General features: G+C 36.6%; 1 protein-coding gene across 3 annotated transcripts in view; it reads right to left on the bottom strand.

Moving 5' to 3' along the window:
• Nucleotides 1-391: 391 nt before the first annotated feature.
• LOC148060904 (guanine nucleotide-binding protein G(q) subunit alpha-like) overlaps nt 392-25,412 on the bottom strand; it is a 29,972-nt gene continuing 4,951 nt past the window's right edge. The window contains exons 2-8 of one of the 3 annotated variants that reach the window (XM_087779250.1): nt 14,660-14,844; nt 12,124-12,278; nt 9,354-9,482; nt 8,614-8,742; nt 6,179-6,308; nt 5,948-6,101; nt 392-4,523 (exon numbers count right to left, since the gene is read on the bottom strand). In XM_087779250.1, the coding sequence (XP_087635376.1) occupies nt 4,333-4,523; nt 5,948-6,101; nt 6,179-6,308; nt 8,614-8,742; nt 9,354-9,482; nt 12,124-12,278; nt 14,660-14,844 (1,073 nt within the window). In that variant the 3' untranslated portion in view covers nt 392-4,332. The remainder of the gene's footprint in view (nt 4,524-5,947; nt 6,102-6,178; nt 6,309-8,613; nt 8,743-9,353; nt 9,483-12,123; nt 12,279-14,659; nt 14,845-25,412) is intronic. The other 2 variants (XM_087779249.1, XM_087779248.1) reach the window with 2 other exon arrangements.

The following is a 25,412-nucleotide window of genomic DNA, read 5'->3' on the forward strand; positions in this document are numbered from 1 at the left end:
AATTCCTCCATTATCATTTTACTGAAGTCTCTATATAAGCCATGTTTATTAGGTTTTATTAAACACTGGAAACTGTATAGGGTATGATGGACATGAATTTACACTTGTATTAAACAATTATAGCAATACAAAAGCTTGCTTTCCGAGCTTATGCAATTCTCTACCACATCCAACTAATAATGCCATTTGATTCAAGTCTTTTTTGTGTTGGTAGTACAGAATAAAATAATAGGATAACACACAAGTCTGATAGAATGAAACCACTGAACTAATATTTTTTAATTCTCCGTGTCCTTTCTTAGAATTCAGTAGGATTCTCCCAGATGAGGGAAGCACACAAACGATGCTGATCGGATCAGAAGGCATCATAAAAACACTGGACGCACCGTCAGCAAGTATAGGAACAAATTTTATTTCAATTTAAAACAGATACCTTGTCATTATGTTTCTCTCTTAGAAGGCGGCAATGATCATAAGTCATGTTTGAATGAGGATCAGGCAACAGTGGTTTAAACAAATACATGAAAAACACATAAAAAATATGGCAAGAGTTATGTAAATCAGTAATCAATAAGAACCGACTGATTGAACCCCTTCAATGAAAACATCCGAGCCCTCACGTTGAACACAAAAGAAACAGCACATGCAGTAATAATTACAGTTCCTTAAAAAAAAACCAGCAGATTATCCTTTAAATTGTCAACCTTAAATAGAGAATAAAGTCTAAAGTCTTTGTGTACTTAATCTTTTTCTTTTTCGTCTCTGGTGTGATTTATTTAAAAAGGGATCATCTCAGGTGGCGGACCTTCGACGACGACCACAACGTTGGCACTTAAGAGAGAGAGAGAGAGAGAGAGCCTGGCTCTAAAGTGAGTGGGGTTGGCACACTCAGTATAATACACAATTTACATTTGGTTTACAAAGAAAATAAAGAGAGAAAACAGCATTTTTTAATACAACACTTCACAACTGACCTTCAGGTTTCATTGGAGTGAGAAACAAATAAATCAAGTGGTCCTAAATAATAGTGTTCTGGTAATGTCTTATCTTACAGAGCAAGAAAATGAAACACAAAGAGAAGGGAACATGCTTGAAGTTTTAAATATGCACAAACTTTATGTCCAAAAGAGAAGCCAAGAGTCCCACAAACTCACTGGAAAGCACATAATACAGTTGTGACCACGCCTAACACAAGCTTTCATTAGTAAGAAGGCAATAAATAATTTGTGTTGGAGTGAAAAAAAAAATGATCCCACTGGAAAAGAAAAAAGGAGATTTAAGTGTTTCTTTCCAGCTCATATATGTCGAGATAAATGTGCCAAAAACACTGTGCAACAACAGCGGGCTGCTGAGAACTACCACCAACAGCCAGTCAGCCCTTGACCGTGTGCTGGAGTCAAGTTTCAAACGTGATTGCAAAGCATGACGTGGATCAATGTTAAGCTGCACTCGACACACAGGAAACACTCGGAGGGGTGGGGCGGGGGTCCGTCCTGGTCTCATCAATTCATACTAATGGTTAGTGTTTCTTCTCGGACAAGATGGCGGTGATAACCACAATCAACTTGTGCTCGGAACTTTTATACTTCATAGTGTGAAATGATGGTGTCATATATCTCAAGTTTTTTTTCAGGGCAACCCCTAAAAAATCTAAATGGAACTCTTGAGAGAGAATATTTGGCTCAAACCTGCTTTTTCAGTGGAAGCAGTTATTGTTTTCTTTTTAAATCAATGAAGACAACATCAGAAAGTGATGGAAGAAATGGTTCAATCCGGCTGCACGGACCGTTTGAATTTTCCTCCATTTAAAAAATGAGTTAACTTGCGTCTCAAAATGTTTTATGACAATTTATATCTTCATCAGTTATTATTATAGCAACAAATATGATTATTTTAATTAAAAAAACAACATATTCTCATCTGTATTTTTCTGTTTTATGTAGTTTAAATATTTAGTTTCCCCTTCCCAGTTCCTTTTTACTCTCTCCCACAGACATTCCTGGACCAGCGTAGAGATATACATTTGTTCAGTATTTCATGAAGTTCTTAGGAAGTAAGAACTTGTGAAGGGCGCATGACTAGAGAAAAGGGGCAGCTCACGATGAGAAAATGAATTGCACCATAATATTGTAGAATGTGACAAATATGATACCATGAGACAAACATCTGCATGGAGTTCTGTTAAATGTCAGTTGAAGGAAGCTGCCACAAGGGTAGTGTTGAAAAATCTACGAGCATTTAAAAAATGTATTTCTTGGGAGATCAAACAGACGGACTCGGCAAGAGAGCATGCAATACCGGTTGTTTCTATACTGCATCGCCACAGCTCAAACTGTGAAATCGATCATAAACATCCAAACAAAACGGTCGGTAAGCAGCAGACTGGTCAGATACATAAAGTAAAACTGCTTAGTGTTGATAAACTCTTAAAAATTTTTGCATTAACGCCCGGCCTAGACTTCTTAAACACACACACGCACACACACACACAAGTAATCTCCATTTACAAAAGTAAAGGGGTACAACGTATACCTCCAAATGACTGATGCACTGATAGCCCTTAATGAGAATGATAGTTTGCCTGAAGACATAAATATCTGCACTTCACTACTATATAAGCAAGCCCAACAGAAAGAGAAAATTATGTGAAAATAAAGTGTTGAAATCACTAATGCAAGCATGGACCGGGAAGGTCTTCAATCACTTATCAAAAATATCCACCTACATGTTTCTATGTATGCGTTACAGCACTGTCGCCACATCTATAAACCTAGAGGAAATATGAAAATCAATCAAATGTGAGGGCTCCGAAAGAAACAACACTTTTATGGACGGAGATGTGATGGCATATACAACTGGAAATGTCTCAAGAAGAAGAAAGCAGAGATAAAAATTCTTATTACAACCAGACATTCGTTACTTCTTTTGTTTGTTTTATACAGCAGTTCAGACTCAAGTAGTTATGAGAAAAGGAGTGCTTTTAACATGACAGGAGTTTAAAAATAGCAGTCAAATTATCAACACCTCAAACCTGGTCCATAAATTAGATAAATTAAAAAGAAAAAAAAAAAATCAAAATCATCTTTTCATCGTACTGTGATTTTGACCATAGTGAGTGTCGCAGTAGTGTCTGGCTCTTCACTCAACACCGCTCAACTATACCCCTTCACTCAAGTGAACTAAACCTTTATCACAGTATCAATACTCGCAGAAAGTCATAGGAAATGCTAAAGAAATTATACTTTTTTTGTCTTTGTAAGGTATTTTTAGTTTTTTTTTTTTTTGCCAAACATGGTGTACCACAGAGCTTCTTTGTACAGGAGTGACTTGTCTAGATGTATTTACAAACTGATATACACAAACTTTTGCAGATGTTTGGACACTGCGAAAGGTTGGTCACTTCCTTCCTCTCACAACCTATTAGCAAGCTATATATTCATATATATATGTATATATAAATATATACATGTATATATTTTTTTATTAACAAAGTGATTATACAGTAAAAAAAAAAAAAGTAAACAGAAGAACGTCCTGATAATGAATGAGCGTCGCCATCAGGGGAGCGCCTGATTGGACGGCATCATCAGTGTGTAGATTCTTGTAACACTAACTTTATCGTGATGATCTCTGCGTGGATATGATGTCATCATCTCACTTTAAATCAATCGGGCGAGTGGGTGTTCAAGAGCAGGAACTAGAGTGTTATAGTCAACGATCCTAGGATAAAGATTGTCCCTGTGAATCCACAAAAATGGGGGGTACGCGATGAAAGCGATAAAAAATAACCCTCGTGAAATTGCGTTTTAATTTCCTCCGAAAAATCATTGACATAAAGATTTTCTCATCATTAAATGGAAATAGATGGAGCAACACCAACATGTTTTAAAATGGATGAAATCATCCCTTTCATGCTTTTGTGTGTCGCCTGATTACATTTCTAATTCATCTTTTTTGTTGTGTGTGGGTACATTCATAATCAATATCCTCTCTCTTCATGTTACTGTGTAATCTCAAGCTACTATTTACTGATCCCTTTTCCCACCAAAAGCCCATTTCAGATTTCAGAAGCTTGGTAGTGATGTCAGGTCCACGAGCAATCAATGATGCCGAGTTCCTGGTTGGACCCGTTTGGCGGGGCAACCAAACAGTTCCCAGCTATTCACAGCACCAACACACTTGTGTCCCTTCCGTCACAGAGGAGCCCAAGTGAAATGAAAATAAAGATACTTTTGATGTGTGTGAGTGTTATGCATGAGGACTCGAGCGCACACTCGGGGAAACAGCGGTGTGCATTTGTGCAATGGGGAGGATTGCGTGGAGCGTGCTCTCTCACACCAGGTTGTACTCTTTGAGATTGAGCTGTAGGATTGTATCTTTGACTGCTGCAAACACAAAGCGGATGTTCTCAGTGTCCGTGGCACACGTGAAGTGAGAGTAGATGATCTTGTCACTGTCTGGGTTTAAGTCCACAAACATCTTGAGGATGAACTCCCGTGCGGCCTGAGCATCCCTCTGGGGACCTGACGAGAAGATGGGGGAAAAAAAAAATCGCTTTTAGTTTGGTTTTTCGGAATGCAATTGAATGAAGACAGAAATGCAACTCAAACCCTTCTGCTGTTAATGGTACGGAAATTGTCATTTTGAAAGCCTGTTATGAAAATTAAGGATGTGAGGACAGTTGATACCACATGCTGAAGATGGATACATGGATAGATAAACTGTATTAATCCTAAAATCCATTGTCATCATCACTTCCTGGTCTGGTGACTTTCCTTGAAAAGTTTACGACCTTTGTGACAACTATATTAAACAGTGAGGCATCTAAATGCAATTGAAAAAATAGAATTTCACCTTCATTAAATTAAGGTATGACCATATAGACTGTGGACAATGGTTAAGCAAATCAGCAGCGTCCTCAAAGTACCCCAGACAGATTTAGCAATAATGTTTTGATTATGTAGCTTGGCAAAGCACCTTGAGCGACATCGATTATGTTATATTAGTTAAATTTATAAAAGAATTAAACATTCAAATACCAAAAATATATCTCCTATTAATAATAATATGTTCCAACAACCCAATGACTCTTGTAAATTTCTGCAACCGTGTAAAAAAAAATGGAAGTATTAAAAGTTTTGATAAATCAGGAGTGTCAGTCATCAAGGGTCCAGTACAACATCTATAATTCATTTACACTAGTAAGCAAACTAAACACCTCAGCAGAATAATGTCACTAAAACTAATGATGTACTTTCTTCTAAAGTGTAGAAACGTGTTGACCTGATTTTCATACTGTTTTTAGATGGGATTTCATCAGTTTAACCCAAACCTTAATTGAAAAGGGGGTTGTGATAAGGGAGCTTAGTAGGGATAGTCACAGGGAAAAAAATTGTTCACGTAATTTCAACATAGTGCATTCTCAAGTCTCATAACTCATTTAAAAGCTGTATACGAAGGGAAAAAAGACGGTTTGTAAGTAATATACAGTTTACGGGATAATATTGTGTATTCAGCATAAAGTTACACATATGATTAGAAAGGTAATCAAAAGTAATTAATGAATATTTCATCTAAAAATGTATCTGTATAAGCAATTAAGCAGATAAATAATTTATTAGAATCAATAGCAATGTCTTTAAGTCATAAAGAGGCACAGAGTTTAAATCTCAAACTCAACATTTTCCCTTTTTTTTGTTATCCCAATTTAAGTGTCAATGGTTACCCAAGATAGGTGCTGATAATTAATTAGAAAAAAATTTCTTAATAACTGAATTAAGATCAGGTACGATTACATCATCATAAAATCATATATAAAGCCTAAATACATAATTGTATGCCACTGATATACATGAGTAATTAGTATTTATTGCTAAGATGCGCTTCCCATTCTCAAATTCACAATCAATCTGATGTCATAGTTTTGTGTCTGAATAAAAGAGCTCACCATCAAACTCCGGGAAATAGTCCACCAAGTGTGAGTAGGAAATCTTCTCCTCCAGCAGGTCCTTCTTATTGAGGAAGAGGATGACGGAGGAGTTTTGAAACCAGGGATAGGTGATGATAGTCCTGAACAAAGCTTTACTCTCCTCCATGCGGTTCTGGTGAGCCAGGGCAATGCGTCAGTATCATTATCATGGAAGTTCAGAGGCATCACATGAAAAAAAAGGTTCATTACCTCGTTGTCGGACTCCACTAGAACCTGGTCATACTCGCTTAGTGCCACCAGAAACATGATGGACGTAACATTCTCAAAGCAGTGAATCCACTTCCTCCGCTCTGACCTCTGACCCCCTACATCCACCATCCTGACCACAGGCGAGGAGGGCAAGAGCAAGAGCATGTTAGCTTGTTAGACATATGGATGGCATTTTGTGTTTTACAGCAGTTCCCTCTAAAACCCTAAATAAGTACTGAGGGACTGTTTGTTTGAATCCATCAAGTCAGTTTCCTGGTGATGGGCAGTTGTAAATAAAATAACTAGAATCATATTCAAAATTCAAAATTCTCAATTTGAATCAAAACATAAAATAAAATAAGAATTGGAATTCCAACTGAACTTGATAGATTCAACAACCCGTCCAATAATAACTCAGCAAACTACGTAGACAAACATTGCACACACAGTGTCCCCTTAAAGAGTCGAGCACGCCACACATTAAGGAGAAGCTCCTATGAATGCCACTCAGGTGAAGCCATCTAGTTGAAGCAGACATTTCTATTTTGCACTTGTACTAGCGTATGTATTTAGAAATATCAACACAACATACCCACTCCATAACCCCTCTAAATACTCACTGTGATACAACAGATGATCATTAGAAAGCAGAACTAGAGGAATGAGACTGACATTTTTAAAACTGTGAGGTTATGAGGGGACATCAAAACTCTTTAACCTTAGACTACCAATACAAGAACTGTAAAAATATTGTTGAGAGAATGTTCATTGTTTGGTGAAGGTGAGATTTTCTAAGTTAATTAATTGGAGACTCAAATCAATGTCCCTTTATTTAACTGTCTACAATATCTAAAGATGGTTTGATGTTTTTTCTCTCCAGAGTGAAAGAGAAACTGCATTCCAAATTAAAAAAAAACTTAACTTAACAACAAATTTGGAGAAACGTAGGTAATTATTCATAAACGTTTAAATATTCATTTTCTAAAATCCAAATTTAGAATTAAAAAAAAAACACATTAAACCTAAAATGTTCTGCGTCTATCCGTTAAGTACAAATTTCAACAGGAATTGCGAAAATTGATTGGGCTATGGAATTATGTCAATCTTTTTGGGACACCCTGAATTTTACCACTTAAAAAACAGACATTTTGATTAAATAAATAAATATATATTATAGTATACAAACATCAGATTATTGTAATTGAGTTTCTTAAACTGAGTGGCATTTACCTGGAGCAGTATTTGTGTTCATGAAGTATGTCAGGCTAATATCATATACCATGTTGTAATTAAAACAGAAAAGTGTGTTTTACACTACAAGAAATGTGCGAGTGTGTGTCATAGAACATCCCACAAGAATAACAAGACGTTTTTAGACGTGGCGGAGACAAAAGGGGTCGATGGGCATGCAACCACACAGCAAAGAAGACAGTGTGAAGGGGATGAAGAAACAAAAGAAATAATGAAAACAATACATAAGGCCATCTATACTGTGATCTTCTTCAGGGAGGAAACACTGTACGCTGGAAAATCTTCTGAAGATAGAGGGGTTAAAAGGTGAGAAATGAACAGGTCGTAAAAGCTTTGGGACACTCCTCCCTCAACCCTCTGGCATCTTAGATCAGGTTTACTGAACATTACAATTTTATCTTGTGTCTGGCACTATGACTTAATTTATCACAAGCGATCATTAGATCCTCATGAATGCAAAAAGAAGAGACATCTGCTATAACGGTTGACACACAGATGCCCTCTGGTGGCTGAACAGGCCATTGTGGTCTACAGAGACCCAAGACCATTACAGGCCCTGCAGGATCTGATGCCCGAAATAACATTATTCTACTGCGGAGAGGACGAGACCTCGTTTCTTCTGCCAACCAGAAAGGAAACGAGGAGATGAGGAGGAGGAGGAGGAGAGGAAGTGGCCTATTTAGAGGGAGTTGACACTAGAATATGGGACTTTCGTCAATACATGTGGTACTGCTCTTTGGTGGGGAAAATGGCTACCAACAGACCAGCTTAATTGCGTGCATTTAAGACCATGGATATTGGTAGAAGCTTGTAGTTTAACACTTATAGGTTTTTAGCTAGCTTTTCTTTTGATGCATCCAACCATGCAGTTGGCACCAACTGGGCCTGTGAATCACATGATGAATAATGCCGCCTTCCTGCATTAATGTTTGTTCTAGGAGAAAAATAAAATCCCATAATAGCTATTAATTGAAGGTAAGGTTCGCATTAACAATCAAGGACAAAGCAGGGAAGGGGGATATTTTCTGCACAACAATGAGGGGAGAGGTGAGTGAGTCTGGGATGTAGACATTGGGGTTAAATGCACAAATGACAATTAAGGTTCTTTCCAGTCAAGGAAGGAACAGGAAGAGGTTAATGTAACATGACATGGAGGACTTGTGTTCACAAAGGCATCTTTCTACCTGAAAATGATGCTTTGTAAGTCGAAGGGATACTCTATGATTCCTGTGGTGGGGATGCGCACCCTGAGCACATCCTGTTGAGTTGGGAGATAGCTGGGATCTGCGATACGATCCAGATCGGACAGATAACTAGTAGCAGGCCAATGAAGAGAGAGAGATAAAACAAAAGAGAGGAACACAATTATATAAGGCGTGACAGACAGTGACGGAAGACCCCTTGCCATTCCAGGAAGTGTAGATGGTCCTGTTGAGGAAGCAACACAGGAGAGGCCAACACTCTGATGCTGTCACACCTACCCTCGACACTTGCTTTCTCTCAGCCAATTGTGATTCTAAACAAGGTTCACACGTTTGAAGTGTGTCAAAGTCAGGCAGGATCGGTGACAGCACGAGTGGTGGCAAAAGAAAGCAACATCTGGAACCAGATGAGGAGGAATGGGCAGATGTCATGTCAGGGATAACAGGAAGGGAAAGTTCCCATTTCCGTGTTATGGTCTTGACAGTACCACCCATTTTCTTTATCTGGCTGGACAAGTTGCTGCCCAAAGCTTTAGTGCATCATCAGAACATGAACCACTGGTTACCCATTAAGATCTACAACAAGATGTCATTGATCCACATGACATGCGCTTCATTAAATCTGTCAGTCTTTCTGTAAGAAAAGTCGTGATCTTAATGTCATCAGTGGTTCTTGTTCTCTTGTGAAGGTGACTGCTGCGATCCTGGTTCCATCAGGGTACCTGAAGATGACATTCTCCAGGTCAAACGGGTACTCAATAATACCCGTGGTGGGTACACGGACCCGCAGCACATCCTGCTGGGTGGGAACGTAGGCTTCGGCTGTCACACGTTCTAGATCGGTAAGATAACTGGAGATATACATGAGTAAAGTGGAAAACACTGGAAACAAAGTTTATTTAAACATCACTCAGGTCACATCCAGGCCTACAGATTCAATTTAAAATGTTAATGCTGGAGTATTTTTTTGTATTTGTTATTCTACCATTTTATTGAGGCACGACGAATATATACATATAGATTCAAACTCCAGCAACGTGAGATAAGCTCACACCAATAAAAACCTGAACTGGCGTTAGTTTCATACATTGCAGAATGAAAGTAAGAATTTTGTTCTACAAGGAAAAACACAAGAATGTTAACTTTTGTTAAATAAATCTGTTACGTTCAAGCGATTTGTGCAGCCGAGCTACTGGTTTGAGAGCATACAACGGATTTATTGTTGACTTAATTGTCTGTGGTCATGTGATAAAGTTGCCGGACAGAAACTAAATTATCTTATGGGCAGGAATCCTTTCCTCCATCTAAAAAAATAAAATTTAGTAGTGTGGCTCTGGTCTTAAACACTTCTTACAGTCAATACTACTGCTTAATGAACAAACACCACACCCAATGCATGCAGACTTCAAGAAGCAGTAAAGCTAGCCAACAGCTAGAGGGCACTCTACAGTGCTGCACAGTCATAAACCCAATTTGCATTGGGACATATGCTTTTTATAAAACCCTTATGGAAATAAAACTTTTGCATTACTGTAAGTGCACTAGTTTAACTGACTGCAGGAGTGATAACTACATGTTTGGATGGCACAGCAGATTAATATACAATATTAGTCTTCTTAAGCAAATTAATAGAACTTAAAATAAAGGTTAAAAGTGTTGCTCAGATGGCAGGATTTTTTTTGTGGGTTCCAGCCTAAAGTAATCTTTTGGTTGTCTCTTTTATCTTGTTTTATTAAATATGATTGATGTGTGCCCCGGTTCTTGGTTTATAGTTTTCAATTGTTTTATCGCAAGAATTTTCTGCCTCAATGGTTGTTTTTTGTTGGTGCAGTCACTTCTATTTTTCAGTCCTTTCAACCAATGAAATTTAAACACTTGAACACTTTCTGTGACGATATGTTCATACACCTATTTACATATGCCTTTGTCGGGTAAATAGGATGAAACTAGCATGGGTTATGAATGTCTATATGAAGAGCAAGACATCCTTCTGACATTGTTTGCAAAAGAACAACATACTAAGTCTATTTGCGATGTTCCCATTGAACAAACTCTTTGAATATATTTAAATATATTAAAGTGTGTATTTCTGTGAGTCGTGCAAAGATAATATGAAAAGAAAAACGGACGCGACTTAAAAGGTTTCTTTACTTTAGGAAACAAATGTGACGAAAGATAGTTTATTTTGCGTTCCTTTTAATAACTTAAGGATAGTAAGTGCTTTGCCAAGGTGTGGCTCTGACACCACGATAACTTCCATTCATATTAACTTTTCACAACTTATAAAAAAAACACTCTTTTTTTGTGTGTTTTTCTTTGTTTGGACAGTTTTCTCTTGATAAAAAGGGAATTGCTAATGAAGCAAAAGTGTCTGATAACATGAAATGATCATGTTATCAGACACTTTTTATCAGAAGTGTAAAATCCTGAGTCTTTTAGTTTTTAAATCAATCAAGTAAAGTACTTGAATAATTATAAAAGAGTAGATTAAAGAGTTAGCTAAAAATGATTCAGCTTTGCATCCTGTTGAGTGTAAAAGAGACGACTTACAGTTGCTTTGCTTCCGGGAGGAGACATGGCCGGATGTGCAGGAAGGATTGTTGTTTTAGTGTCAAGAGTACAAAAGGTTTGTCTGCTTTTCTGTTTTGGTTAACATTTGCAAAGTCATGTCTCCATCTTGTCAATGCTTAATAATTTGAACGCAAACCTTGTCATGACAGTTGAAACAATGACATACACAGTTGACTTTCGGCCAGAGAACCATCCCCATATTTGAACTTTTATGAAATAAAGCCTAATAATTATTAAAGGGATAGTTCACTCAAAATGTTCTACTCACCCTCATGTCAACTAAGCATTGGGATTACTTTCAGAGTAATCATTCCGGTAAATGATCTTCGAGCCTACCGTCTACACTGGGAGCTCTTGCAATATTTACCAAGAGTTGTTCCTTTCTGTGTAGCATTTTAGCCTTTTAGCTTTTGCTACAAACCAGCTTAAAACATAGAGGATAACTCCAAAAAGGAACGGATCACTATGAAAATAATCCCAACTTTAGGTCGACATGAGGGCGAGTAGAACATTTGTCAAATTTGAATTGTGAATGAACCATCACTTTGAGGATTAAATGACTTAAAGTCCAATAACAGTTTGATAAGCTTAATTTATTATTTTACTAAATCTGTTTTAGGAATTAAAATGATTAATCTTCCTTAGAAGGCTCACTTCTACAATCTCAATTACATCAGTACAACAGAATATTAATGGAATTATTTTTTATATTTGAAAAAACAGTTTATCAGGTGTGAAAATAATTAAAATCAACTTTCAGCTTGGGTAAAATTACATTTGTACCACTCTGTATGGACATTTACGTGCTCCCCAATTGAAAATTGTCATAAACATCAACTTTTTAAACACATTGGCACATAGTTAAAAAATAATTGGTATTGACTTGACATCAAACACACACACATATGTATAGAGACATACTATTTAGTGGAGTCGGAGAGCTGGTACTCCCGGCGACGGTCGTAGGCCTCCTGGATCCCCGGGTCAGCCCACAAGCTCTTGATTGCTACGATGTATTGCGAGTCAAAGCCATTGATTTTCTCAATGTCAACTTCCTTCACAAGCATGGCGTTTGACTGAGGGAGGAAGAGCATTATCAGTATAAGCAATATTTTATTGTACATTGTCCCTGCTCAGAAACAGCTCTCTAAACAGAAAATAAAATCCTCAGTGGCAAAAGACCTTTTGGGGGGGGGTCGGGAGATTAACATCATTCCATCAGTAGCAAACTGACGAAGTGGGGGTAGAAGTTTATCGGAAAGACATCTAGTTTTTGATCAAGCTATGCTCAAGAGATACCCAAGAAAAGAAAGGAATAATCAGGTTCTAAAGAAAAAAAATCAGATTAATATTGTGGCAAAGATTGTTCTATAATGAGAAAAACGTCTGTTCCTCACAGAGGTGCAGAGGCCCATCCATAAAAGTCATGATGTCAAAGTAATGTCCGTTATGTGCTGCAAAAGTCACTGTGGGCTTCTTTACCCAATGATGAGTTGCGTCCTAATGGCTAATGTATAAAAGTCCATAAGTAAATGAAAAAATAGGAAGTGTTTTTTGCTTGTATATATCCAAATGGTAATTCGGTTCATTTATTCTTTTAAATTATATATATATATACATATATATATCATAAACATGATAATAAATAATAAATAAATAGCTGTTACTACCGATGCTGGGACCTCTGTTACATGCAACAGAAAGTAATTATCTCCAGCGGAGGGAATTAAAAAAAAAAAACTTTATTATTGCAGATAAATATGGCAGGCCTTGATGGAAACAGGATTGATCCATCAGAAAACATTGTGTGTGTTATTTTGATCTAAAAAGTGACCTGCCAATGCTGTGGTTTAAGCATGAAGTATATCAACCTATCAATTCTAAAATTTGCAACATAATACCAATATTGCTTCCATTTTTGATACCATATAGATAAAAAAAATTTAAAATAAATTCACCAACAACAAAAAATTAGTTTACAAGAAAATTGCAAAAATACTACAAAAACAATGACAATAAGACCAACATTTTTGGATGTTTGGTGTGCACATCCAAATGAGCTTAAATGTTCCTTACCTGGCATAACCATAAACTAAATTAAAAGTACCAATATGGTATAGTATCCGGGTAAAATGTGTTAGTATCAAAACTTTTTGGAGTTTCTATACATTTTCAGACCCTTAAACAAAGAGTCATGTTTAATAAAAAATAATGCCAGGCTCTAATTTTCCACATTTTTCGTTGACTGTCCTATGGTATGTTGGGACCATGGCAACATGCAAGCTATTGTCTAGAAGCTTGCTTGAAGGTCTACACTGGCTGCCTTTAAATTAGGAAAATGGAAATACAAGAGCTCAACAGCAAACACCTGAGTGTTAAACTCGTTTTCCGTATTAAGATGACTTTTTTCTCTAAAATTAGTATTTATTTTAACAAGAATATGTCAGGTATTTTCTCATTAAAGACAACTTTTAGCTTCAGACATGCAACAGAAACATTATTTTATATGTAATGTGTAGATTTTTTTTTTTCTGCTCGACTAAAATGAACACAGAAAACACTTAACAGTCACTGAAGTCTGCCAAAGTAAACCAGCGACTTTGGTCCTGATGAATAATTGTCCCAGTGATACATGGACTACATTCCCCTGCATCCCAGGTGTAAATCACTCCTCAATTAGAGTGTCACGATAGAGGGCCAGAGGTTCTCAGGGGAGTAGGATTGTGAACTACTATTACTCAATAATAGACTACAATTATGGATATGTAGTAACTAGATCATCCTTTGTCATTTTGAACTAACAATTGTTATGTCCTTTGTTGTTGATTAGTTAGTGTACACCTCTACTACACCAATTACATTCAGATGAGTACAGCTTCAAAATAAGGCGCTTTTTCACAGTGGAAAAGTAAAGGTTATATGGTCCATTTTAACAGGTGAGATAGACTACGGTTCTATATAGACACGAAACATATATTACATTTAAATACTTATGTTGCTTTGCATTCAACAATAAGGTTTTGACCAGCTTTTACGTTTCCATTTTTCACTTTTTCCCCCTTTTGTATAGACTCCAACACATTAGTGTTAGAAAGAAATACCTGTTTTTGTACAGTGGTTTTTTAAAAAGTCTCATTTTAAAGGTGAGACATCATTATAAGGTTATAGTAAAAAAATTAATTTGTAATAGAAACATCAACATTTTGTTATTCTTATAAACATTTCATGTTACCCTTGTATTACTTATTTTCATCAAGTCAAGTCGATGCAAATCATGAATACAGTTGACATTAAATTACATTAAATAAGATAAATAAAAATAGATAACCAACAAAAAAGAAAGAAATAATCAACAATACTTAAATGATTAACTAAAACTAAACAGAATATAAACAAAAAGCCCATCATTAAGAAGTGTATGAAGTTATTTCTAGTGAGTAAATTGGTTGGTACTTACCCGGTTCTGTTCATATTTAAAGGGGATCTTAAGGTTCTCAGTGGCACGAATCATCGACTGCATGGAGGTGAAGATGTTTTGGTAAACCAGTCGTATGAAGCCCCTCTTGTCCTCATCGGAGTAGCCAGCTCCGTGGATAATCCTCATCTGCTTGATGAAGGTGCTTTTTCCACTTTCCCCCGTACCTGCACAGAATAGAGGACATCTAGATTTAGGAAACAAGATATTTTTATGGTCGCTATTAGAAAAATATCGGTAAGCGATATTGTACCTAGATACCCAAAGGGGGTTTAACAGAAAAACTAAATCTTCGAGTTGCCATATTAAAGGAACAGGATGGGAGACCTTTAATGAAAGCTCGTACATTTTAAAACCACAATATTGAACTACTTATTTTTCTCTTCTAAAAATGGCAAGACATTCATACATGTTGTTCATACATTTTAACGCACCATTTTCCATATTTTGAAATGTAAAGTAGCTCGTTTTAAATATCTTTAAAAGCTTCATATGTATTATAAACACCAGCGTTTTTTTTAGATAACAGACTTAATTATAATCTAAATTATTTAAATGACTGCGTTACATTCTTTTTGCATATTAGGGCCCAGACTGCCAAATAAACCTCAACGTGCCGGAGGGGCTGTGAAGTTTAACCCACATTTTAGACGAGAACTATGTGTTCGACATGGCCTGGAACACAGGCCTAAGGCTGCATGAAGCTGATGGCGGAACAATTCTCAGAGAAATCCAAATGGATCCAGCAAACACACAATATCTGCAAAACTGAAAAAAGAAAACACATACACTCATCACACTACCACCTACATTCAAGGATTTTGAAAAGCAGCCATATTTTGTTACTATGGCAACCTCCCCTGTCTCCCTCTTTTTATTCCTATGCTTTTTTTTCCTCTACCAACCACCCTTTCTCAATCCTGTCTTTGGTAACAGACAGTAAAAATAACCTAGCCCATCTGGCTCACTCCCTGTGCTTCTGGTTTTGGTGTGTTACCAAAAGGAGCAGCTCAACAGACCCCGATCTGAGGTCAGTACAAGAAAATGAAAAACACGAAAGACTGCGACAAGAGTATTGGCTTGTTTAGATAATCATATCAACGGTTGAATGAAAGACTTTGACGTCATAAACTACATCCAAATCAATCATCGTCATTCAAATCTTGTAGGTCAAACAAAGAATGTGCTTGGGATTGATCAGTAGATGCTAATAAATGGTTCCTACTCAAAATGCAGGACTATTTAACAGTTCATCTCGTAATGGTGCTTGTAAGATTGACATACATGTCCAAATTCATGTGGCAGTAACCAGCAATATATGCGTTCCTGGGGTCCCTTTACACGTGGTCTCTTCAATATGATCGATCAGAAATACAATTAAACATTCCAACCCTAAAAACAGGATAAGATGAAGCTGAAATAAAATTGATGGGGTTCTATGACATTTTTGAAACCTCAACCCCCTTAAATTACTATAAGGTAACCAAAATGTGATGCTTAGTTTGGGATGGTTTACAATATGCTGAACTTATATCCATCAAAGACTCATATTAAAGGGTTATAAGATAATTAACAATTATTTTACAAGCAATTATAAGAGGGAAATCATGTTGGTAACCCCTAAATTAACTGAACTGGTGTAGGCAATGTGTGTCCAACAAATGTCTCACCCTCAAGTCTCCCTCCATACAAATAAGGAGAGATTCACAGAGCCCTGATTAATTATCACATTTTTGAAACTATGTTAATACAAATGATTATATTATGAGTCACTAAGATTAGGTCGTACTTCTATCATAGCCACCGCCAGTCAACCTTGGTCTTTAGGAAAAAAATACAGACAAAAAAAATAACACACATTTGGTCCCTCCTTTTGTGATTGATTTATTTCCTTCAATTAATAAATATTGACAAATAAATAAACAATGACATTCCTTTATTGACTTTATTGATAGTTGGTTAAATGAAATTGAGCTCTGTAGATCTTACAAACAGGATGTGATTTATGATAAAGTCAGTTTGTTCTCTAGTCATTTTATTTATTAATATATTGAAGCAATTACATCATTGTTTAATGATCTAATGTATACAAGTACTACCTGCATATCCTTATATTGTTAGATATATTACAATGAATGTATGGGCTGAGAGATTTGATTTCAATAGTTGTGTTCAACAGTCAATGCAGACTGTGTCAGCTAAGGATCACTCTAGAACTTAATGTCTGATTTATTTCTCGTGACCTCGTCACAAGATCTCTCTGCACACTCGTCTCCTAACCATCGTGTCCCTCTTTTACCAGGCAACAGTGTGGGCTTCTGTCTTTCCTCTCCAATTACGCTTCCTAACAGTCGCAGCCACAATCATTTTCCTGCTCTTACCATACATACCACTACATCCCGCCTCCGTCCTTACTCAAACACCCTCGGGCAAGGAATATGCCTTTCTATTCTCTCTGCTTTCAAGCACTAGCTAGTTCTAAATACCCAATATTCTTCTCTTTTTTTTGTATTGGCCTAGAAATAGAGGGTCACCTTTTAATAGTCACATGTTCGCACACATCCGCACACACACACTCAACTTCGGATTGATCATGTCTTTTTGTTCCAGGTGGAAGATGAATGAGAGCTTTGAAAGAGAACAGTGTGAGGCATTACACCCACACAGCGACAGTTTCTGAATAGTTTCTCACAACAGGCCAAAAGATATCAATCAATGCTCAGCCAACATGGTAAAATGATAACGCTTATGTTATTGATCAGGTCAACATATTAGCATATTTCCTCTTACATGTCACAGGTGAATCACAACAAACTATTTGGAGATCTGGTCCAAATTTGACATTTGGCTCAGATTTATTACATTCATTACAATAAACACACAATTGTCCATTTTGTTTGGCCATTTATGTGTTAAATGTTCAGTTATAACATAGCCCTACTTTAGGAAATACAATTAAATGCAGTTTCTTGAGAAACTGAACTAAAATAAGCGGAATCTAGAAGGATATATAGCAGCTATTGATGCATTTTAATATTAAAAAAAATGTTTTTCATGAATTTACGTTGTTTTCTAAATCTTATACATCCATTTTATAATAACATTATAGGATAATACTATAGGATTAGGCTTGGTTGTGGACCTTTAGCATGTCATTCTGTAGGTTTTAATTATGTCAAAGGCTTGTTGGTATGTCCTAATCCTTAATATGTAAAGGATTGAAAAAGAAAAAAAAACGATCATGGCCGGCACGCCCACGTGACCCATATATATTCTGCAATCTTACCATCAGTCATCCATAAATTAGACTCAATCTTGCATAGTTATCTTATTTTCCCCATAAACCGATGACTGGGTAGAAATGTTAATTGAGAATTAGTACAACATAAGGACATGGGTATCGGTAAAATAGTAATAACACATCAAAAATATTTTAGGTTGGCTTAATGAAGTTATTGTTTTTTGGGTTAACAGGTGAGATACCCTTCTACAGCACTGAAAACTTAAACTCCAGTTTAGAAAAAACATTGATCACCAGCGTATTTTGTTTTTTTAATCCAAAACTAAATTATATTCTTGAATTGTGTCAAGTAAAAAAAAATGGACCACAGTAGTGCTAATAGTAAGGAGGTATGACCTTTCTTCAGTGCTTGTCAATGTTGTGACCATATTTACTCTAACACGGGTTAGTGGTTACAACCTTTGGCAATAATTCATGTTTTCTTATTGTTTCAAGGAGAAAACTAAACATGGACCGGCTCCAACCAAACTCACATGAGTGTGCTTCCAACTCATCTCGTCATTAAAGTCCAAGTACACTTCTCAGTTTGTTACACAGGTAACCGTTAGCATTAGCCACCAGGGCTCTGTATTCCTGCCATAGGGTACACTATTGTGTTGTGCATTTGGTTTCTTGTATAGTTCCAAAAATGTTAGACTTAGCTTCTCAAAATACATGTTTATGAAATGTTCAAGGTTGTACGTTGTTGGCAGCTGGTGAGCAAATTATTTAACCTCACAACAATCACAAGGGTCTACTGAGAATGGTTGAATGTTGCTTTAGCTCTAGAAAAGACATGCCTTATGGGGAAAGAAGGTGCCACTTTTTCTCAGTTTAATATTTATATATATAAAAAATGACATTGGATGTATATTCGTCACGCCTCTGTCGACAGAGGGGATAGGTTTTAAAATCAACAAATGTATTTGCACTGGCTTTGTGCATGGTGGACGGAGTGGATGATGAGTCAGGTGGTTGATATTGGAGGGCATGTGTGCTCAAAGGAGCATGTGAGATTTCAAAATGTTATTTCGTTCCATGGTTAGAACTAAATGATTGAAATGTACGACAAGCGCAGTCGGTGGACGTCGACAGATGACAGCGGTGGAGCTCCAGCGTGGCAGAGCAGAGAATAAACGTATATGCATCCAGTAGGGCTGGACGGTATCGAAAAAAAATCGAGATTGTGATATTAGCACGTGCGATATTCATATCGAAAACATGTGCGATAATTTATCATTGTTCATCGTATAAATCAAGCATTTCTTAAATGCGGATTTCGACCAATCAGTGACGCTGTATAGATGTCAATTTGTACTTCTATGTCTCCTTGTCGTTTACGTCTCGGTCTGTCTGTGAGATGAGCGGCGTGCTGCCTTACACGGAAGTAAGACTGACTTATGAGCGCTACTCAAACGCGAGTTATCCAGTCAGCCACTCATCTCTTTTAACCCACTTTGCTAAAGCAACATATTGTAAGTACTTTTCATCTTGTCTCAGTTGTATTCATTCATTCTTATAAAATCGCAGAACTTCCAAACAAGTGTAAACATGTCCGTCTTCGCCGTATGCTAATGAGCCACATTGTTAGCATCATTGTTGTTAGGTCATTTATAAACCGTTATGTGTGCGTGTGCAAGGAGGTGGGATTTATTATTGATATGGTGATATCGCGATGCACCGACGGCTCCTCTCTGATATCGTGGGAAACGGATGCAAGTGCCGCGAAACTGAGCGTTAGTAGTGATATTTTTCTCCGATCATGTCGGCAAAGAAGCGCGGAAATAAACGAAAGGGAAATACCGCATCCTTCTCCTTCTCTAAACCCCTGGACCTCCATATAGTACTCACACTCCTGCGCGTGCACGCGGCTATATTTTCAGGTGAAAGCAAAAAAAACTATAGCATTAATATCGCAAATCAAGACACCAATATCGAATATCGCACTTATTTCCAATATTGTGCAACGTCATTTGATGCTGCTGAAAGATGCTGAATGACAAAAATCGGTCAGCAGTTTTACGCTTTTTTAATTTTCACATACATCAGCAAGGAATGTATACATATCGCAAGACGCAAACAATAGTTACATAGGCGATGTCATATTAAAGTCTGAAGCTGCAGTAAGCACTTGTGTGTGGGTGTCTGGGCTCTTGATAAAATATACATGCTTCTTACATGTGCCACAAATGGCACACACTTGCAATCTCAACATACACGTCTAGGTGCTTTGTTCACTGCTTTTTGATTATACACATCTTTCTTGGCGTCAAAACTAGTATTTTCTTCAGGAGGAGGAAGAGGATGCTTTTGCAGTTTCACTCTACCGGCCACGTGCCCTTCAACTTCAATTCATTCACTTTGTACTGCTGACTTGCATGAGATACATGGTTAACTCATGCTAGGAAATGGAGAACACAAGAACCCCACACAGAAAGGTCACAGGTTGCCCCAAACCAGCAACCTTCTTATTAGAGACGATCATGCAAACCATTACCAATTTATTTTTCTATTACTCACTTTTTCAAGAAGGAGGTATTAAATGTTAATTCAATAATTTCTGAAAAGTACAAGATTGAACAGCATGATTAAAATCAGGATTTGATACCAACAGCTACAGATGTGTTGACAGAATACAATTAAGAACATGCACCACATCACAAAAAGGAGGAAGATAGGCAGGCAATGTCCTCATCCTGTCAAAGCAATGGGGCATCACTGTTATTTGGGACGTGGTTCACCCCTGAGCTTATGAGAACCAACCATGACCCCTTTTAGGAACTAGGCGTCCGCTTATCTGTACATGAGCAAGGGACACGGCAACTGTTCCAACACAACTGTGAGACAAAGCGTTTTAGGCTGACAAAGGAAATAATGGGAGCGTGTTTAAACCTAGACTAAGATAGCGTATTGTACTTTAACTTTGTGGCTACTATGAGAAGTGAAATAGAAATATCAATCAAGTGAGAAGGGTCATCTTCAAAGCAAAGTCAGAGTGTTCAAGGTTTTAAAAGGGAATATCTAAATTTTGGAATGTTGTAAAGCTGATGAATAGATGTAATTAAGAAGAATTTTTGAAAAATGAGACATAACAAATCAATCGAGATTATTTGTTGTAAAAGAAAACCCTTTCCACCAAAGTTTGTGGTTTAGACGACTGTTGTTTGTGCATTCTGTCCTGGACAGCTGTCAGAACGCTGACTCGTTGCAGATTTAGCACATTCTCTCTTTCTGATAGATCCTGACCACCAACAATCTGGGTGGGGTGTAGTTTAGGGAGCCAAAGGAACACATGCAGACATCATGAAAAAGGGGATTTTACAATGATGGCTTATAAAGGCACAAAAGAATGTAATAGATAACAATGTGTACCCTAAGGAAGGCTGGGTTAATTTCACATAGGAACGCAGACAAGACACACCTGTGAAGTAAAAAAAAACAAAAAACATATTCATCAAGAAAAAGCAATAATTAGAAGAGGGACTACTTTGAAGAAATCATCCTCAAAGACATGTTTTTATACATTTCAAATGTGTTTGTCGAGTAAATAATTCCACAATTATTACAACAACTATGAAACGTGGAATGATGTGAATGCCTTTAGTGATCTACAATCTAAATGGTTATGGAAATAAAGAAAACGCAGTGAATGAAGAGGTGTGTTTAAACTTTTGGCATTGGGATACATCATCAAATATCTTGCTATAAAAGGTTTATCTAAAGGGCCAAATTTGAGACAATGACAACCACAGGACAATTTTAGAGTATCAAAATTGTGAGTTACTCATATCGTGAGCGGTACACGGTACATATAAATCCACCAGCAATACTACATTTGTAACAGCTTTAACTATCACATCAAATTTGCTGTGACATGGGACCTTTGCAGGCTTAAACACTAGAATTACCTAAGAAACTTGAATATCCAGTTTATCTAGCCATAACATCTTCATAAGTACCCTTTTGCAAAAAAAGGTTTGACACAGTTGATTCCACGACTCAGAAAATGAATGATATAACAAAGTGTTTTCCATTAGATAGATGACATGGAAGATGTTATGAAAATGTCTCATCATTAGTCAAAAGGTCACAAAAAAGGTCAAAAAAAAAAAAAAAAAAAAAGTATGTATGGTCATAGCATTTAAATTTGGCTTTTTAAGTTGGAGGCTAAACAATGTACAACACTATAACTTTGTAATGAACAATAAGGACAATGCAAAGATTGTGTGTGAGACTCTCAGACAAAAGCAATAAGGAAAAGCATGTCCAAAGCAAATGGAGTGTTTCAAAGAAGATATTTCATATAATCATGGCGATTACAAAAACACATTCATATTTTTTTAGGAAAAGCGCTCTACAAATATTAAATAGTAAAGAGAAAAAGTATATTGATTGATAAATATTAATTCATACGTCACTCATATCATAGAATTTTGTGTTCAAGTACAAGATCATTTGTTATTTTCTCAAACGTGTCGAGTTATGCAACATGTTTTTGTCAAGTTCACTTTAATATTCAATGTGTGACCATCATGCAGGGAATTTCTGAAATAACAGAAAACTCACAAAGCACAGCCACTGACACACAGCAGGATGATCCTTATTGCCATATATGATCAAAATAAAGACGGCTTGGTAAGGGGAAAGGTCAGAAATGGGTCTTACCCAAGAACCGTTTCCTGGTTCCATCAGTCAGTAACCATTAAAGACTGATATATGCTGTAAATCTAACTGAAAAAGTTTAGTAACAACTATTGAGTAGTGTGATGATTTCTGGGCTTTGCTGAAGAGAACATGTTTAAGGAAATGCCTTCACTTAAATGCCCAACTTGTATCAATACATTATACATGAAATGAAATCCGTAATAAATCATGCTTGTGTTCCCTTCCACTTTGCCGTTTGTATGGCGTAACAGTTGCAACGCTAATACAGTTAGCCCTTGTACCACCCTTTACTGAACATCTCTTCGCTTCAGCAGTTCAATTTCCCAATGTGGCCGAGGCCACAGTTTCTGGCCAACTGTGTTTTGACCAAGTAGAGGCAAACCACTGGTCTGTGGAACCCGGATCTGACCGTTTGGCCTGATATGGCCCTCATAAACTGACACTCGAAATGTAGGCATGGCTGCAACAATTGACTATCAGAGAGTGCTCAGTGAAACCAACCATGCAGTTATCCTCATATATTACCGATAAAAACTCCATAAACTTTAAAATAAGATTAGATAAATAATTTTCCTGAATATATTAAACATAAAGTAGACATTACATTTCTAATTCTTGAGTTTGTGCATGCTTGTCTATGATACAACGAAAGGAACCCACAATACCTAATTTTAATTATTTTTATTATCATAATACCCAATTATTTTTATCAGGGATCCTGCAATAACAAAAGAGCAGTGTTGGGCAAGTAACTCTTGTTACAATTGTAAGTAACTGTAACAACTAAGGCATTACAACAAAAGTAGGTTAATATGGTAAAAAAAAAAAAAAGTATTTCGTACAAATTCTCTATTCATACCAAGCCATTGGGAAAATAAATTTTACAAATGTTTACCTTCTGTAAGGCAAACATTAAGTCATCTTTTTTTGGTTACTCAAATAAAAAGCCTAGAAATAATGGAAGTTGTACATTTTAATGAAATGAAAGACTGATACATTACTTGGCTTTTCATATTTAGCAACTTTATGGGACCTGATTATTGTTTTTTTTTTTTTTAATCCTATATTTTTTATCCTATATTGAAGCGTAAACAGTCGTGATTCTTGGAATCAACAGTTATTAAAAACTATTGTGTACATTTAAATGATAATATCATCTCAACCCTCTGTCCTGACACTTATTTATTCCAAGAAAACAACAAATAAATATTACAATATTTTGGTGTAAGGTAGTATAATGCCTCATAATTGCAATATACTCACCCCTCCATGTTTCATGTGGATATGATCTAGAGATGACTTTTTCAAAGAAGTTGAAAGTGTAAAGAGTGATTGAACAAATTGCCTTCACAGAAAATTGTCTCCACTAGTCAATTTGGAACTTTCTTTGATAGAGTTACGTTTGGATATAGAGCTTCTTGTCAATAAACCTTGATCTTCTTTCATAATGGCAGTTTTGACATTGCACTATTACCCCTCGAGGCTTAATACAGAAGAGAATGGTCTGCAATTCATCTTGTCCAACACACTTAGGTTTAAAAAAAACCAACATGTCTCTCAAGGTATATCTCGCACGAACTTTCAGTGTCTCTGCACTGACACACATTGTTGGTGTCAGTGCTCATGCACAAGATTAATGAATTATCACTTTAAGAAAGATAGTATACTTTCAAGTGCAACAGTCATGAAGGAACAGGAATCAACTTTAAGTTGACACAGAAAAAAAACAATGTTCAACAGTGTTTATATTAATCCCACAATATATAAAATGCATGCTTAAGGGGTGCTCTGAGCTGGTTTGATGCTGCAGATCACAGATACCGATCACATGGATTAGCCAATCACGTATTTTTTTACGGAAATGCGCCGATTATGATCGGTGGCGGATCGATCGGAGCGTGACTAGTATGCTATGAGAACAATGTTTGATGTGGGAAGATAATTTAATTTCAAGTAGCTCTGGCTGAAACATGCCAACAAAACTAACTCAATAGTGGAAGATTGAATTGCCCAAACAATAATGGTCAAGTATTATAGGTCACCGTTTCCTCGCGAGACTGATCACTGTTCAGGGCACAAACTACTCACAAATTGTAATAAAAATCCAAAACCAGGGGCTCAAATAGCCAACTAAATGGGATGAAAAGTGAGCCAGATACTTGGGCAAAAATATATGAGCAAAGGTAGGATCAACTAGCTCATGAACATGAGTATTTAAACTGTTCTGCATTTGTGGCTTCATTGCAAATGCCATTGGACATCCGTCATGACTACTACTTTGTTATATTAGAATTAGGTAGGGAACCATTGACATATTTTTTTGTATAATTGTTTGAACCCTAATTTATTGTATCGCCTAATTTTACATCGAACGTTAAGAACTGCATAGCCGGTGCTATAAAGTAAGTAAGTAACAGTTATTTGGAGCAAACAGACTTATATTAGTAAATATATACAGGATTTGACCCACATCTACAATGTGATATCCAGTGAGATTTAAGAGCTTGCTTCTTGAGGGTAATACCAAAGGATAATGGGAGTCAGTGACTTCTTGTAGTCGGAGCAGCGGATGTGTTTAACCAAGCTTATTAAGACCTGCACTAATCCTGCTGGGTACAGGGATATACTAACAGATTCGACTTGATCAGAATCATCCGCTTGCAACAGAGGACGCAATTCTTTCTAAATAATTCTTCACTCATTTTTCCCATTTCCAAAAAGTTAAAATCTAGAGAGAGTTGAACACAATAGATTTGAAAACAAAATTGTTACAAGATGTTATTTTGAACC

The sequence above is a fragment of the Callionymus lyra genome, chromosome 18 (genome assembly GCF_982586985.1).
Source record: "Callionymus lyra chromosome 18, fCalLyr1.hap1.1, whole genome shotgun sequence".
Taxonomy (NCBI): domain Eukaryota; kingdom Metazoa; phylum Chordata; class Actinopteri; order Syngnathiformes; family Callionymidae; genus Callionymus; species Callionymus lyra.